Below are 15,000 nucleotides of genomic sequence, written 5' to 3'. Positions count from 1 at the left end.
CACCCAACACACACTGCATACACAATCAACACCCAACACACACACACACACACACACACACATACACAATCAACACCTAACACACACAGACACTGCATACACAATCATCACACACACACTGCATAAACAATCATCACACCACACACACACACACACACACACACACACACACTGCACTCACATTCAACAGACAAACACTGCATACACAATCATCACACCACACACACACACACACACACACACACTGCACACACATTCAACAGACACACACTGCATACACAATTATCACACACACTTCAAAGTTGTTTATTTATGTAGCACGTTCAACTGCAACTTCACTGTCCAAAGTGCTACACAACATCCATCAAAATTGTTTGTACGTACTGTATCAATGCGTCTTGAAGTGAGGCCTGAAGCCTCTACAGAAGAAGCTTGTGGAATATAAAGGGGGAGAGCGTGCTACAGTTCAGGACTGTGGAACTGCACATGATTTGTTGATCTTAGTGACCTACCCGCTGTGTAAGACCCTACAAGAGTTTCAATGTAATTTGGAGACCAGTTGTGTATCGCTTTAAAAACTAATACTAAATTTTTAAACTGGACCCTGTACTTGACTGGCAGCCAATGGAGAGAAGACATCACTGGAGTGATCCAGTCAGAAGCCTAGCGGTGGCATTCTGCACAAGCTGCAAGTGAAAGAGTCGCCGCTGAAGATCCCTACATAAAGAGATTTACAGTAATCTAGTCATGATGAGATTAAAGCATGAAGAAAAATCTCCAAATCTTTAAAACTCAAAAAAGGTTTTAGCTTAGAAATAATTCTAAGCTGATAAAAGTTACTTCTCACCACAGAAGTAATCTGTTTATCAAAACGTGAAGATGAATCAATAATAGCGCCCAGATTTCTCGCATTTTCTTTCACAATCATTTTGAAGGTTGTACGAGCATTGGCCATCTTCTCTTTCTCTTTAGGAGGAACACATATAGTGATCTCAGACTTTTATCATTAGCAGAAGAAAACTACTTCACAGCCAAAGAACTGAACACCAAGAACTGCTCATTTCCAACCTTCAGCAGGAGATACATTTGTGTGTCATCTACATACATGTAATAAAAACGTTGTGGCGACGGCAAATAGATCCTAAAGGACACATATATAAGAAAAACAAAAACACACAACACACTGCATACACAATCATCACACACACACACACTGCATTTACAACCATCACACAGACACACACACACACACACACACACACACACACACACACACACACACACTGCATACACAATCATCACACACACACACACACACACACACTACATTCACAATCATCACACAGACACACACATACACACTGCATACAAAACATCACACACACTGCATACACAATCATCACACACACACACACACACACACACTGCATACACAATCATCACACACACAATGCAGTCACAATCATCACACAGACACACACACACCCACTGCATACAAAACATCACACACACTGCATACACAATCATCACACACACACACACACACACTGTATACACAATCATCACACACACACTGTATACACAATCTCACACACACACACACACACACACACACACAGGGCATACACAATTACACACACACACACACACACACACACACACACACACACACACACACACACACACACACACACACACACAGACACACACACACAGACACACACACACACACACACACACTGTGTACACTGTAATGAATAAAAAAACAAAACAATGAATAATAAATAGTTCTGGATATTTGGGCAGTTTTTTTTAAGTGAGATTTTTGTACATAGTTTTAATCCCATGGTGACTGATGGAGTTACACAGTCCTCAGCAGTTGCTTCTTTATTTCACAGCAGTCATTAAAAGAAAAAAAATACTGAGAAAGGAGGAGGAGGAGGAGGAGGAGGAGAAGGAGGAGGAGGAGGAACTCCCACGCTAGTCTGTGAGCCGCGAGCGTGCCGAATCGATCTGAAAGTGAAAAGCACATGGTGCCATGCAAGACGACACTGCGAGAGAAAAAAACTCCTGCAGGAACCAGGAGGATCAACTCAGACTTCATTAGGCTGTAAAAATGAGTCGAGTAAAAAAATCTAATCTCGTGATTATCTGAAACATTCATCACAGCCAAGAAATATATATATATAAAGAGCTATGATAATAATAATAATAATAATAATAATAATAATAATAATAATAATAATAAAGATCTATCCATTAAAAACTCTTCTCTTTGGATCATTTCCAAGCGATAAAGATGATTTGGACGTCACGCTAATAAAACCTCAGGCCTCGGAGCCCAGACGTGAAGGGGTAAACTAATACGCTGGCATAAAGAAAGGAGACAGATGTGCAGGGAGATTTATTATCGAGAGGAAAAAAACATTTCACACACCATTTCAAACACAAAAAAACCCTTGAGATCCTGAAGATCTGATTCATGAAGGAGGAAGCACCACTTTCTTCACAATCATGTTTTAATTTGTGTGTGTTCGTTTGTGTGTTTGTGTGTGTGTTCACACAGTGCTGTCGGAGCAGCATGCAGGACGATCAGTACCAAAACCAAAACCTGCTTCATTTCTATCAGAAAGATGTGTGTTGCTAGTGTGATCTACAGTGATGATCTACTCTAATGATCTACAGACACAAGAATGATCTTCTCAAATTATCCAGATGTTCAACAGAAATGATCTTCTGTAACGAGTGATGCATCTGAAACCGTTTTTGGATAAAAGTTCAAAGTACATTATGTTACAAATGCCTGGTGTGTGTGTGTGTGTGTGTGTGTGTGTGTGTGTGTGTGTGTGTGTGTGTGTGTGTGTGCTACACACCATGCTGTCAGAGCAGGTGGACGATGATGATGGACTGGCAGGTTCAGAGCTGCTCTCTTGGCTGTAGTAGTTCTCCACCCGTTCCCTCAACAGCTCCTGCAGGCTCTCGATGTAGTTGATGGCGTTCCTCAGGATCTCCACTTTGGGAAGCCTCTGGCTGGGGTTGGCCGAGGTGCAGCGACGCAGAGCTTCGAATGCATGGTTCACCTTTTTCAGCCTGCGTCTCTCTCGCATGGTGGCGGCACGCCTGCGATCCACGCTGCTCGATTTACGCTTACAGGCTTTACAGGCCCACTGCAGGCAGCTCCCCGCTTCATGGAGGCCCCCAGGGGCCCGGACGTGCTCGTCCTCGTCTGATTCCAGCTTCATAGAAGAGTCGAACATCAGAGCCGATTCGTGACATTGTGAAGTCCAGGAGTCCATGTTTGTGGAGGAGAGCTGAAGACGTAGCTGAGGGAAGAACATGAAATGACTTTGCTCCATACGGCCTGCTCTTATAGCAGCACACGTCCACCACGGGGTCAGTTCCTCCTGCCCTATTGGCCCTCACTCACTTACACACACACACACACACACACACACACACACACACACACACACACACTCACACACACACACCCTACCTTTACCGCCCCACCCCTCTTTTGCCCCTTTTACACCCACCCTGTTTTTCACACATCTGCATAAAGGGGTGTTTCTCATCATCATCATCATCATCATCATCATCTTTAGGAAGTAACACACACACACACACACACACACACACACACACACACACACACACATTGTGTTTTTTAATGTACTAAAATGAAATTAACCTTTCAGAACTAATTACAAAAAGGTTCTTCATAAAAATACAATCTTACTTTATTTTTCTTTCATAACGTACACCATCATTACAAAGTCTCACAATCTGCTCTTCATACATTCAGATAAAGTCCAGATTCCATGGAGGTTCAATCAACAGAATAATCAGAGGAGCTAAAACAGAAGAAGAAGAAGAAGAGAAGAAGGTGAAGGTGAAGGAAGAAAGGAAAAGGAAAGGAGAAGAAGTAAGAGATGGAATAGTAACAGTAGGAGAAGGAGACAAAAGGAAGAAGAAAAAGTAGTAAGAGAAAGAGAAAGGGAAGAAGAAGAAAAAGATGAAGAAGAAGAAAAATGACAATAAGGAGAAGCAGGAAGATAACAGTGGGGAAAAAGGAGGGGAAGAGAGAAAGAAAATGAGAAGAATTAAGAGAAGGAGAAGTAACAGTAGGAAAAGAATATTTTTATTTTCAGTTTATTCCAAATAAGAAAATTGTAAATGATGGAGAAGAAAAACCTGCTACACTCCATCTCTCTCACAACGTGGTAAAGTGTTTGTGCTGACAAGAGTCCGGGAACTGCAGCTAAGTAAACACACACACACACACACACACACTCTCTCTCTCTCTCTCTCTCTCTCTCTCTCTCTCTCTCTCTCTCTCCAGAAGTTCTCTCACACAGCTGAAGAAGACATTCAAGTGTGCATGTGTTTGTGTGTGTGTGTGTGTGTGTGTGTGTGTGTGTGTGTGTGTGTGTGTGTGTGTGTGTGTGTGTGTGTGTGTGTGTGTGTGTGTGTGTGTGTGTGTGTGTGTGTGTGTGTGTGTATGTGTATGTGTGTGTAGATCAAAGACACTGAGAAATCCTCCGGTGAAGCTCAGAGCAGTGACATTTTTAAATATAAATAATATATTTTATATTTTTTATTAATTGCACAGAAATTTGTACATTAATTTTTATTAAATGTATTTCTGAATAATATTCCTTATCCTTTCTTTCTTTTTTAAAAAGTCACTAACAGCATGTTTCCTGTTTGTTTTGGTTTTTTATAAAAATATAAATACCTGCAAACACTGAAAAGTGATAAATATTTGAGTTTAATATTTTGTTGATTATTCAGTAATAAAACAATTCTGTACTTTTTGGATTATGGACCACAGTCTTCACTACATTACCCACAAGCCACTGCACTTCTATATCTGGAGCACATGTCACTCATCAGTTGTCATCCTGATCAGCACGTGTACTAAAGGTTCATCTTCACCACAGTCTGTCTCACATTGGTGCTGGTTCCTCGTGGATCTTCTGCTTCTTGTGTGTTCTCAGAAGAAAAATAAGCGACGGCAGTATGCAGTAATAGTAATAATGAGTTCAGCAGAATGACAGAATGTCGAAGGTAAATATTTATAAATGACCTTATATCACTTGATCTTCCTGTTCTCCGTCCTCATAAACAGCCTCTAGGGTTATTAAGTGCTGATTCTGGAATGTGACAATTCAATTAATTTTATTTGTAGATTGTGTTTAACAATGAAAATTGTCTCGAAGCAGCTTTACAGAAATATAGCAGGTATAAAGTTGTATGTTTGAGTCTTATAATTGTTAGTTGATATCTAATGATTGAGCCAGTGGTGATTGTGATGAAGGAAGAAACCTTGAGAGGAACCAGACTGAAAATAGAACTTCATCCTCAACACCAAATGTCCATTCATTACAGTCCATCATTACATATAGGAACGTGTATGTGATTTAGGTTTATGCTGTTTTTCTGTTGTTTTTTTTTAGAATATGTGATGGGTTTTGTTTGTATTGATTTATGAAGCCAAAGGCAAATTTTAAGTCTGTGGACAGGAAATGAACTAATTAACCAGAATCTGCACTCGCATCCACTTTCCCCATTATTTCATCACGTGCATTTTTATATATTTTGTTTTTCAGCATTTCTAAACTTAATTTCAGTGCTATTTCTATTTATAATAAATTTATTATAATTATTATTTATTTCTCTTATCTCGTTTGTTTTATTTATTCATTTAGCTGATTTTATATTCTAGTTGAACAGACAAAATGTGAACCATCAGATCAGCTTCTGTCATGTCTTGTAGCACACACACACACACACACACACACACACACACACACACACACACACTCACACACATTTTTATACAGAATTTTTGCACTTCATCATTCAGCATCACCAGATCATATCAGGTCACGTGGCCCAGCAGACTGATTGACAGCAGCATGTGTGTGTGTCAGAGAGAGAGAGCAAGTTTCCTGCCAGATGATCTCCATGCACTCATAAACTGTGTGTGTGTGTGTGTGTGTGTGTGTGTGTGTGTGTGTGTGTGTGTGTGTGAGAGAGAGATAGACAGATATCATTATATGGAACAGTCTTAACACATTCTGGCGTTAATGTGTCACATGAGAAGTCACTACGTCCCTGTGAATGAGCTACTGTCAGAGCTGCTGTTCTAGAGATTTAATCAACAGCTTCAGACACAATCCAGAACCACAGTCTAAACAATCCCAATTCAGAACCACAAACTGTCCGATCCAGAACCACGATTTGAGCAATTCAAAACTAGAACAACAGTCCGGATTGAATTACAATACATATAATCACTGAGTAACACAGAGCAGGGGAACACAACCAGGTAACAGACAGATGACAGGAGAGGGGGTGGGGGGTATGGGCGGAGACAGGAGCGAAAGAGAAAGTCAGGAGCATGTGAATGGAGATGAGTGAGACTGTACTTACAATAACTCACAGCTTTACAACATTTACCCCTGATGGACTTCCCACTGAGATCATGTGCTGAACTGGTGACTAAATTTATCAGGGCAACAGCTGCAGTGAAGCTGGCAGGAATATTTCACACACACACACACACACACACACACACACACACACACTTGTGGTGGGATTGCTGAAGACTTTTTTGAGAACGTTACCCCACATTAAATCATGATGTGAAGGTGAAGAAAGAAGTGTGTACAATCGCACAGTCTCACTCTAGATTGAACTGGAACTGGATGTTGCTATGGTTACAGGTGTTTATAAGCAGCGCATTCATTTAGATTCATCTGACGAACGCAAAGTACCTGCATGTTCAATGCTCTGAACTCACACCTGAACTCCTTCCAGCCAATCACAATCCACTATTCACACCTGAACTCCTTCCAGCCAATCACAATCCACTATTCACACCTGAACTCCTTCCAGCCAATCACAATCCACTATTTAAACAAACAAGGGGATGAATACATATATTCTAAAATTTTAAATGAATACTGTAATACTATAAAATAAAAACTATAAAAAAACATGTTTATCTTTGACTTTATTCATAAAATTATAAAATATTTAAAATATTTATATATTTATATATATGCTAATATATATATATATATATAATTAAATATATATCAAAGTCTGTACAAGTAAAGAGTGATGAATGATCAGGAATCTCTGGAAATAACTGGAATCACGTGAAACATTGTGATACACGGAATAGACACCAGGAACACAGTGGTTTTGGTATAAATATATGAACAACGAGCTTGAACAGTTAAAATGGAAATGTGAGCCTAGCTTCTTCACGCATTCCAAACATTTCTTCATCACCCTTCATTCGTCTTTGTGTCCTCGGTGGAAATGCTGTCCACGATAGAGGAGAGGCGACGGAGACTGCTGGACGCCAGAGACTCCGTTACACATCCTTGAAAGAAGATAAATGACAAGAATTATAGCAGCTCAGGTTTTGTGTCAGTTTTTATAATGATGTAAAGAAGCAAATCTGGAGGAACTGCAGAAGATCACGAAATTCAGCTTAAAACATTGAACATCATTAAAATCTGAAATTTAAGAATTACCTGACATTTTTCTCTCTCAACATAAACAGTAACCGAGTTTAAACAGAAAAAAAACTGTGTGAAACTGTTTACAGATCCTTAATTTTCCTTTACACTGACACATTTGAAATCTAGAAGTGAGAGAAACATGATGAATGACAACATTACTAGAATTACTAGAAAAGAACTAGAAAAGTGTATACAATTATAAAAAGGCATAAATGTAAAGTACAAGTTCATTTAAATGATAAAAAAACAAACAAAAGGTTTCGGTTGATTGGATGATAATCGGATTATATAATTAATTAACAAAGTAAAATAATTCAAATAAATCCAAAAGGAAGATTGTTGCATCATCATGTTCTGCTCTGTCAGTGTGTCATCCTGCTGCTTTGTCATCATGTCACGTGTTATGCTTTCATGTCATTATGTAATGGCATTGTCATTACACTGTCTTATCATGTAGATGTGATTGTCATGTTGTTATATCAACATGTTGTGATGTCATTATGCCATCATGCTGTTACATCATCATGTGATGTCACAATATCACCATGTTATGTCTTTATACCACTATGTTGTGATGTCATTATGCAATCATGGAGTTACACTATTATTTCATTTAAATATGTCGTTATGTTGGGATGTCATTATGTCATCACAATGTTACATTATCTTTTGATGTCATTAATAATCATAATGTTGCCAATACGTCATCATGTTGTGATGTCACCATGTAATCATGTTCTGTAACTTTAATATGCCGTTGCTTTTTATCATTCTGGAATCGTTCTGTAATGTCATTAAATCATCATGTCTTTTAAAATCGGGGCCATTGTATGCAGTTATATAGATGTAATCGTTCTATCTCCTTGTCATAACATACTGTTCTATCATTGTCATCTTATTCCCATACATCATCCCAGCTCCAACAGATGCCACTGCTGGGCCCCTGAGGAAGGCCCCTAACCCTGAAGCTCATGTGCTTTAATAAGATAATTGTAAGGTGCTTTTGATAAAGGCATCAGCGGAATGCAGTAAATGTGCTCAGTATAATGAATGTTCAGAAACGCGTGATATTTACAATCAGTAGCGTTTAAGCGCTCAGTAATTCTGTAGAGTTATAGAATAATTAAGCAGATTTCACCAACCTTCTCTCTGTTGAGACGATTCTGCACTGGAATGATCTGAGTTTCCCTGCCATGTGCTTTTCCATCGATACTCACCGTTAGACACCTAAACACAGGACAATTATTTCAGTTCTATTAATATTTCATGCTGGAAATCATGCTGTAATATTCATTCTGGAGCATGACTGTGCTCAAATAATTTCACTTTTTCAATATTTTCATAAATGTCTAAGATCTAAGAGATGCTTCACCAATAAACAGATTTCTTCATCATTTTTTTTTTTACAATAAAAATAATGATAAATGAAATGTTTAATGACTGTTATTAATTTGTTAACATGCCAGATCAGCATTTCTTACAACCCTCTTGATCGTCATCTGTGATTTTTTTTACTGCAAAATTTGAAAAGTTTATTAACTGTTTTACAATTTTTCTCTTTATTCAATTAATAATGTATTTATAAATGTATAAAATTAAATTTATAAATATTTATTTATAATTACTTTTACTAAAAAAGTATTTTTTTGTATTTTGTATTTTTTGTATTTTGTGCTTTTGTATATATATATATATATATATATATATATATATATATATATATATATATATATATATATATATATATATATATATATATATATATATATATATATATATATTTAAAGGTACATTTATTATTACTTTATTATTATTTTATAAATGCTGATTATTATAATTATTATAATTATTATTATAATTATTATTATTATTATTATTATTATTATTATTATTATTATTATTAGTAGTATTATTATTATTATTATTGAAATTGTATTTTTATTGTGGTTGTGGTTCATTTATGGTTGTGTATAAATGTGTATGATTGTGCATGGGGTATGGTTGTGTATAAATGTGTATGATTGTGTATGGGGTATGGTTGTGTATAAATGTATATTATTTGTGTATTGGGGTTGTGGTTGTGTGTATATGTGTATGATTGTGTATTGGTATGGTTGTGTATAAATGCGTATGCTTGTGTATGGTGGGTATCGTTGTGTATAAATGTGTATGATTGTGTATGGGGTATCGTTGTGTATAAATTTGTATGATTGTGTATGGGGTATCGTTGTGTATAAATGTGTATGATTGTGTATGGGGTATGGTTGTGTGTAAATGTGTATGATTGTGTATGGGGTATGGTTGTGTAAATGTGTATGATTGTGTATTGGGTATGGTTGTGTATAAATCGTATGCTTGTGTATGGTGGGTATCGTTGTGTATAAATGTGTATGATTGTGTATGGGGTATCGTTGTGTATAAATGTGTATGATTGTGTATGGGGTATTGTTGTGTATAAATGTGTATGATTGTGTATGGGGTATGGTTGTGTGTAAATGTATATGATTATGTATGATTGTGTATGGTTGTGTATTTGTTGTGTATGGTTGTGTATACATGTGTATGATTATTATGTACAATTATGTACAATTGTGTATGTTTGTGCATTTTTGTGTATGGTTTTGTATGATTGTGTATGGTTGTGTATGTGACAAGTACATTTTAAACAGAATTTTCGATGAATAAAAAACAGCTGTATAAATGATAGAGCTGACAGTTCTGTATTGTGTGGACATTATTAATTGTGTTAATTTAAGATAGTAATGTAGAGTTAGAGATTTTTGTAACAGGGTTTTTTAGGGAGAGTTATGGGGTTCTTACATTGTGTTCTCTAGGGTTCTGGTGAATACCTCCATTCTCAGACAGTCTTTCCTGCTCGTCCAGGTTGTGCAACAAATCCTGGAGTTTTTCGATGTAACTGATGGCACTGCGTAAAATCTCCACTTTCGGAAGCCTCTGGTTTGGATTGGGGACAGTTTTCCTCTTCAGCGCTTCAAACGCTTCATTGATTTTTTTCAATCTCCGTCTCTCACGCAGCGTCGCTGCTTTCCTCCGGTCCGTAGGTCCTGACTTTCTCTTACAGATCTTACACGCCCAGATCAAACACTGACCGTCACAATGAGGCTTTAAGGCCTTTGGGACGAAAACGTGTTCCTCTTCGTCATCCTGGAGATTCTGAGACTCAGAACTTTCGTCCTCCTGGTACAAAGGAGAAACTTCCGGCATGTCCAGGTGTTGCAGAGCTCCATGGTCTGCTTCCAGGTAACGTAAATCGTTAAACAGGTATGTATTGGTCTCGAAAAGGTCCATCATGGTGTGTTCAGCCCGAATGTCCCTAACTTATTGGGTGTAAGAGCATGCGTTTGGCATTTAAATAGCTCAGTGACACACGGAGGAGTAAATATAGAATGTGAAACTCTATCCACATGCTAGCTGTCGCAGGACATCATAGTCTACTTCTTTTTTTTCAATGGGCCTTTTAAAAATACACATTAACACCTCTAATAAAAGGCAGAACACACACTTGGACATATAGCAGATAAATATCAATATCGTTTCCACACCTGATTGGAACATTGTGAACCCAAAAGTGTGTTGAGGATCATAAGACTGTATGGTGTTTATGGACAGTGCAGGTTTGGTGGGTGTGTTAGCAATGTTTTTCAAGATTTTTAAGACTTTTCTGTTGGCATATATCATCAAGAATAAATACAACCAACCCTATTATCTTCTACTTCACAAATCTCCTGACAGGCTGGTGTGATGATCCGTGATGAAGGAAATAATGCTGAAATATCAGGATTGTTATTTACCTCAAATGTTTTGTTGAATTACTCAGAAAACACACAGCGTGGCTAAAACTTTGCTGTTTCTAGCTAACACAATATCACTTTAGTGTGTTTAGATAGACAATCCAAAGACATTGGGGCAGAATAAGCTAAACAGATCTGTGAGCTATATCCACATGTACCTCAGACCTGTGAAGAATATCAACATTTACCTCACATTTATAAGAAATATCAACATTTACCTCACATTTATGAGAAATGTCAATATTTACCTCAAACTTGTGAGGAATATCAACATTTACCTCACGTTTATGAAAAATATCAACATTTACCTAACATTTATGAAAACTATCAACATTTACATTACATTAATGAGAAATATCAACATTTACCTCACATTCATAAAAAATATCAACATTTACTTCACAATAATGTGAAAAATCACCATTTACCTCAAACTTGTGAGGAATGTCAACATTTACTTCACATTTATGAGAAATATCAACATTTACTTCACATTTATGAGAAATATCAATATTTACCTCAAACTTGTGAGGAATATCAACATTTACTTCACATTTATGAGAAATATCAACATTTATTTCACATTTATGAAAAATATCAACATTTACTTCACATTTATGAGAAATATCAACACTTACCTAACATTTATGAAAAATATCAACATTTACATCACATTAATGTGAAATATCAACATTTACCTCACATTTATGAAAAATATCAACACTTACCTAACATTTATGAAAAATATCAACATTTACCTCACATTTATAAGAAATATCAACATTTACCTCAAACTTGTGAGGAATATCAACATTTACCTCACATTTATGAGAAATATCAATATTAAGAAATATCAATATTGATAATGATCAGAAATATGTTATAGTGGGCTTGTGTGTGTGTGTGTGTGTGTGTTTGGTGTGTGTGTGTGTGTGTGTGTGTGTGTGTGTGTGTGTGTGTGTGTGTGTGATTAATGTTAGTGTAAGTTAGTGTGTGATTATAGCGAGTGTTTGATTACAGTGAGTGTGTAAAGTACTGCATGAAACTGGGTTTTGTTTTCACATTGGTCTGATGTAGACGTTTATACCGAAGTAAAGAGTTCACATTAGTCAAGCTCAGCATTTCACACGTGTTGAACAACCTCGTTTCCACTTCAACCCACCATCCCCAGAGCCAAGCAGTGTTTTACTCAGAAGGCCACTTGACCTCTGACCTTTAGGCATCAGGAGTTCACATCCCAGGCGTGATGTGGCTCTTTGATTTGGAGTACAATTCCAGGTGTGGAGATATATGACGTGTCCGTCACGCCCAGCACTCTTCCTCCAAACGTCCTCCATATACACCAATGATGATGTAGATTTGGGAAAGAAGCCAGTTTAACCCTGAGGGTCACACTGGAGAGTGTGAACAGGGAGCAGGGTTCAGGTTCACTCAGAGCCTGCTTACTGAAGTGTGTGTGTGTGTGTGTGTGTGTGTGTGTGTGTGTGTGTGTGTGTGTGTGTGTGTGTGTTTTCATATTCATATAGTTTCTTAATTTTATTCTAAATTGTACTTGAAATTAAAGTCAGTCTACTTCTGTTTTAATAAGTGTAATTTCTCTTTTGTAAAATGTTCTCGTATTTCAGTCTCACAATTTGTGGGACTATGTGGCACATGAAAAACATTGTGTGTGTTATTTTCACAAGCTGTCACAAAGCATAATATAATAATATTTTGGTAAGTCTTTTTTTGTAATTTTTGACAACAAAAAAAACTTCAAATGCTTGTTAAATATTCTGGGTTCCTTTTTGGTTAAGTCCTTTTTGTATTTTTGTTTGTTTGTTTTTGCATTTTGTACATTTTTATGAAATGTATGTTGTTTTTTGTGAAATTTTCTGTAAAAATGTTTTGTAATGTGTTGTCTTTTTTTAATGTTTTTCTGTATAAATGTGTTGGCTCCTTGTAAATGTGTGTTTTTTATGTAAATTTCAGGGGATTTATTGTGAAAAGAAATAATTTTGTACACTTTGGGGAGGTTTATATGTTTATATGTCTACGTTTTGGGGATTTTTTAAATTTTTAATTTTTCAATGTTTTTTATCATAAATTCATTTGGATTTGTTTGTAAATTTTGTACAATTTTGAGAGGTTTTAATGTCATTTTTTTGTAAACTAATGGATGTAAAGTAATAAAGTAAAATTTTAAGGTTTCACTTAATAAATTCTATGTATTTTTAAAGCATTTTTGGGATTTGTTTGTGTGTGTTTGGGGTGTGTGTTCTTTTCTAAACACTTAACATTGAGTGATTCTTTATATATTAATTTATTATTATTATAAGATAAATAAACATTGCCTCCATCTGGAATATGAAGTTATTATATTTTGTCTCCAGCCCTCAGGGACGTCTCGTCTCGTCTCGTCTCTTCTCGTTTCGTCTCTCTGACCCTGGCTCAGTGTTATCAGTTGAAACATTGATCTGGAGTAAAGTTACTCTGAGAGTTAGTAAGAAATATCTCTGCTCTTCCCAGAGGTCTAAGCCTACACAAACACTGCTGTACTCCAACCCTGGTTCTGTCTCAATACAGTCTTTTACGCTCCCGAGGTTAAACCTACAGACTGACGGCCCCATCTTACCCCCATGCTGCCCCGACCCACCACTCAACCCCCCCAACCTACCCCTCAACCCTCTCAGTCTCTGGAGTGCAGAACTGAACATAGCGTTAATGCTATGCAAACAGACGCCATCTCTCACTGTCATCACAGCTCAGAGACGAAAGAGTTTGAGTTTCAAAGCTGCTCAGAGGAGGAGGGGTTTGATGATGATGATGATGATGATGATGATGATGATGTGTAAGATTTCAGGGTATCGTGTCAAAGACATAACGGCTGAGCCATCTCATTTAGCACTAGCATGAACTTGAGGCTCACTAGTAATGAGCAGGTCCGAGTCTCTATGAGATATCACAGCTTCTCTTTTATGCTTTTATAGCAACAGATGTGTGAAATGTGAAGTCTGCAGTTTCTTATGAAAGTAAACATCTTTGCAGGAAAAACGTAAACTCCAAAAACAAAAAGTAATGAAGTCGTTGTAAGAAGATGTATGTAAACGATCTGACTGGAGTCTGTGGTGGTTATTATCATTTCTACTGATCCAGTCAGTGATAAAACTCCACAGAATGTGTGTGTGTGTGTGTGTGTGTGTGTGTGTGTGTGTGTGTGTGTGTGTGTGTGTGTGTGTGTGTGATCTTAGCGATTAGCTGACTTAACCAGCAGGAAAGAAACAACAGAGAGTTTTTACAGCTCCTTCATCAACATCCAACACAAACTAAAAGGATACTGATGAATGTTAGAGCAAGAGAGAGAGAACAAACACACACACACACACACACACACACACAACACACACACACACGTTTAGTCTGATTCTTCAGTAGTTCTACTGTAGTAGTTCTACACAGACCGGTTTAATGTGTGGTGGATAAATACAACTAATAATAAATGTAATTCACTATGTTGTTGTTTGTTCATTTTGCTCTCTTGGGGGTTTGAATTTAGCAGTAATGTATTATGTGTTAGCGGCCGGAGCTCCTTTAAGAAGGTAGTGGACGGAGGTAAGTCATGTGACCGGAGCTCCTTTAAGAAGGTAGTGGATGGAGGTAAGTCATGT

The 15,000-nt window shown here is 37.1% G+C and overlaps 2 protein-coding genes across 2 annotated transcripts in view; both read right to left on the bottom strand.

The window, feature by feature from the left end:
• Positions 1-3,257, bottom strand: part of myf5 (myogenic factor 5) — a 5,188-nt gene extending 1,931 nt beyond the window's left edge. Inside the window, exon 1 of the mRNA XM_046873826.1 lies at positions 2,874-3,257. Within this exon, the coding sequence (XP_046729782.1) occupies positions 2,874-3,257 (384 nt within the window). The remainder of the gene's footprint in view (positions 1-2,873) is intronic.
• Positions 3,258-7,103: 3,846 nt separating this feature from the next.
• myf6 (myogenic factor 6) lies at positions 7,104-11,095 on the bottom strand. Its single transcript, XM_046873576.1, has 3 exons — positions 10,362-11,095; positions 8,684-8,768; positions 7,104-7,399 (listed from the first exon to the last, which is right to left on the bottom strand). Exons 1-3 carry the CDS (start codon positions 10,851-10,853, stop codon positions 7,302-7,304), a joined length of 675 nt encoding a protein of 224 aa, XP_046729532.1. The 5' UTR covers positions 10,854-11,095; the 3' UTR covers positions 7,104-7,301.
• Positions 11,096-15,000: the final 3,905 nt, after the last annotated feature.

This window comes from Silurus meridionalis, chromosome 18 (genome assembly GCF_014805685.1).
Source record: "Silurus meridionalis isolate SWU-2019-XX chromosome 18, ASM1480568v1, whole genome shotgun sequence".
Lineage (NCBI taxonomy): Eukaryota > Metazoa > Chordata > Actinopteri > Siluriformes > Siluridae > Silurus > Silurus meridionalis.
The sequence above is the reverse complement of the archived record's forward strand: the minus strand, read 5'-3'. Positions and strand labels throughout refer to the sequence as shown.

Excerpts from the sequence above, each read along its gene's own strand:
- myf6 (XM_046873576.1), bottom strand. The coding sequence starts at position 10,853 with ATGATGGACCTTTTCGAGACCAATACATACCTGTTTAACGATTTACGT. Across the intron at positions 8,769-10,361 it reads AGAACCCTAGAGAACACAAT|GTGTCTAACGGTGAGTATCG; the intron begins GTAAGAACCCCA and ends TCCTGTGTTTAG. Across the intron at positions 7,400-8,683 it reads ATCGTCTCAACAGAGAGAAG|GATGTGTAACGGAGTCTCTG; the intron begins GTTGGTGAAATC and ends TCTTCTTTCAAG.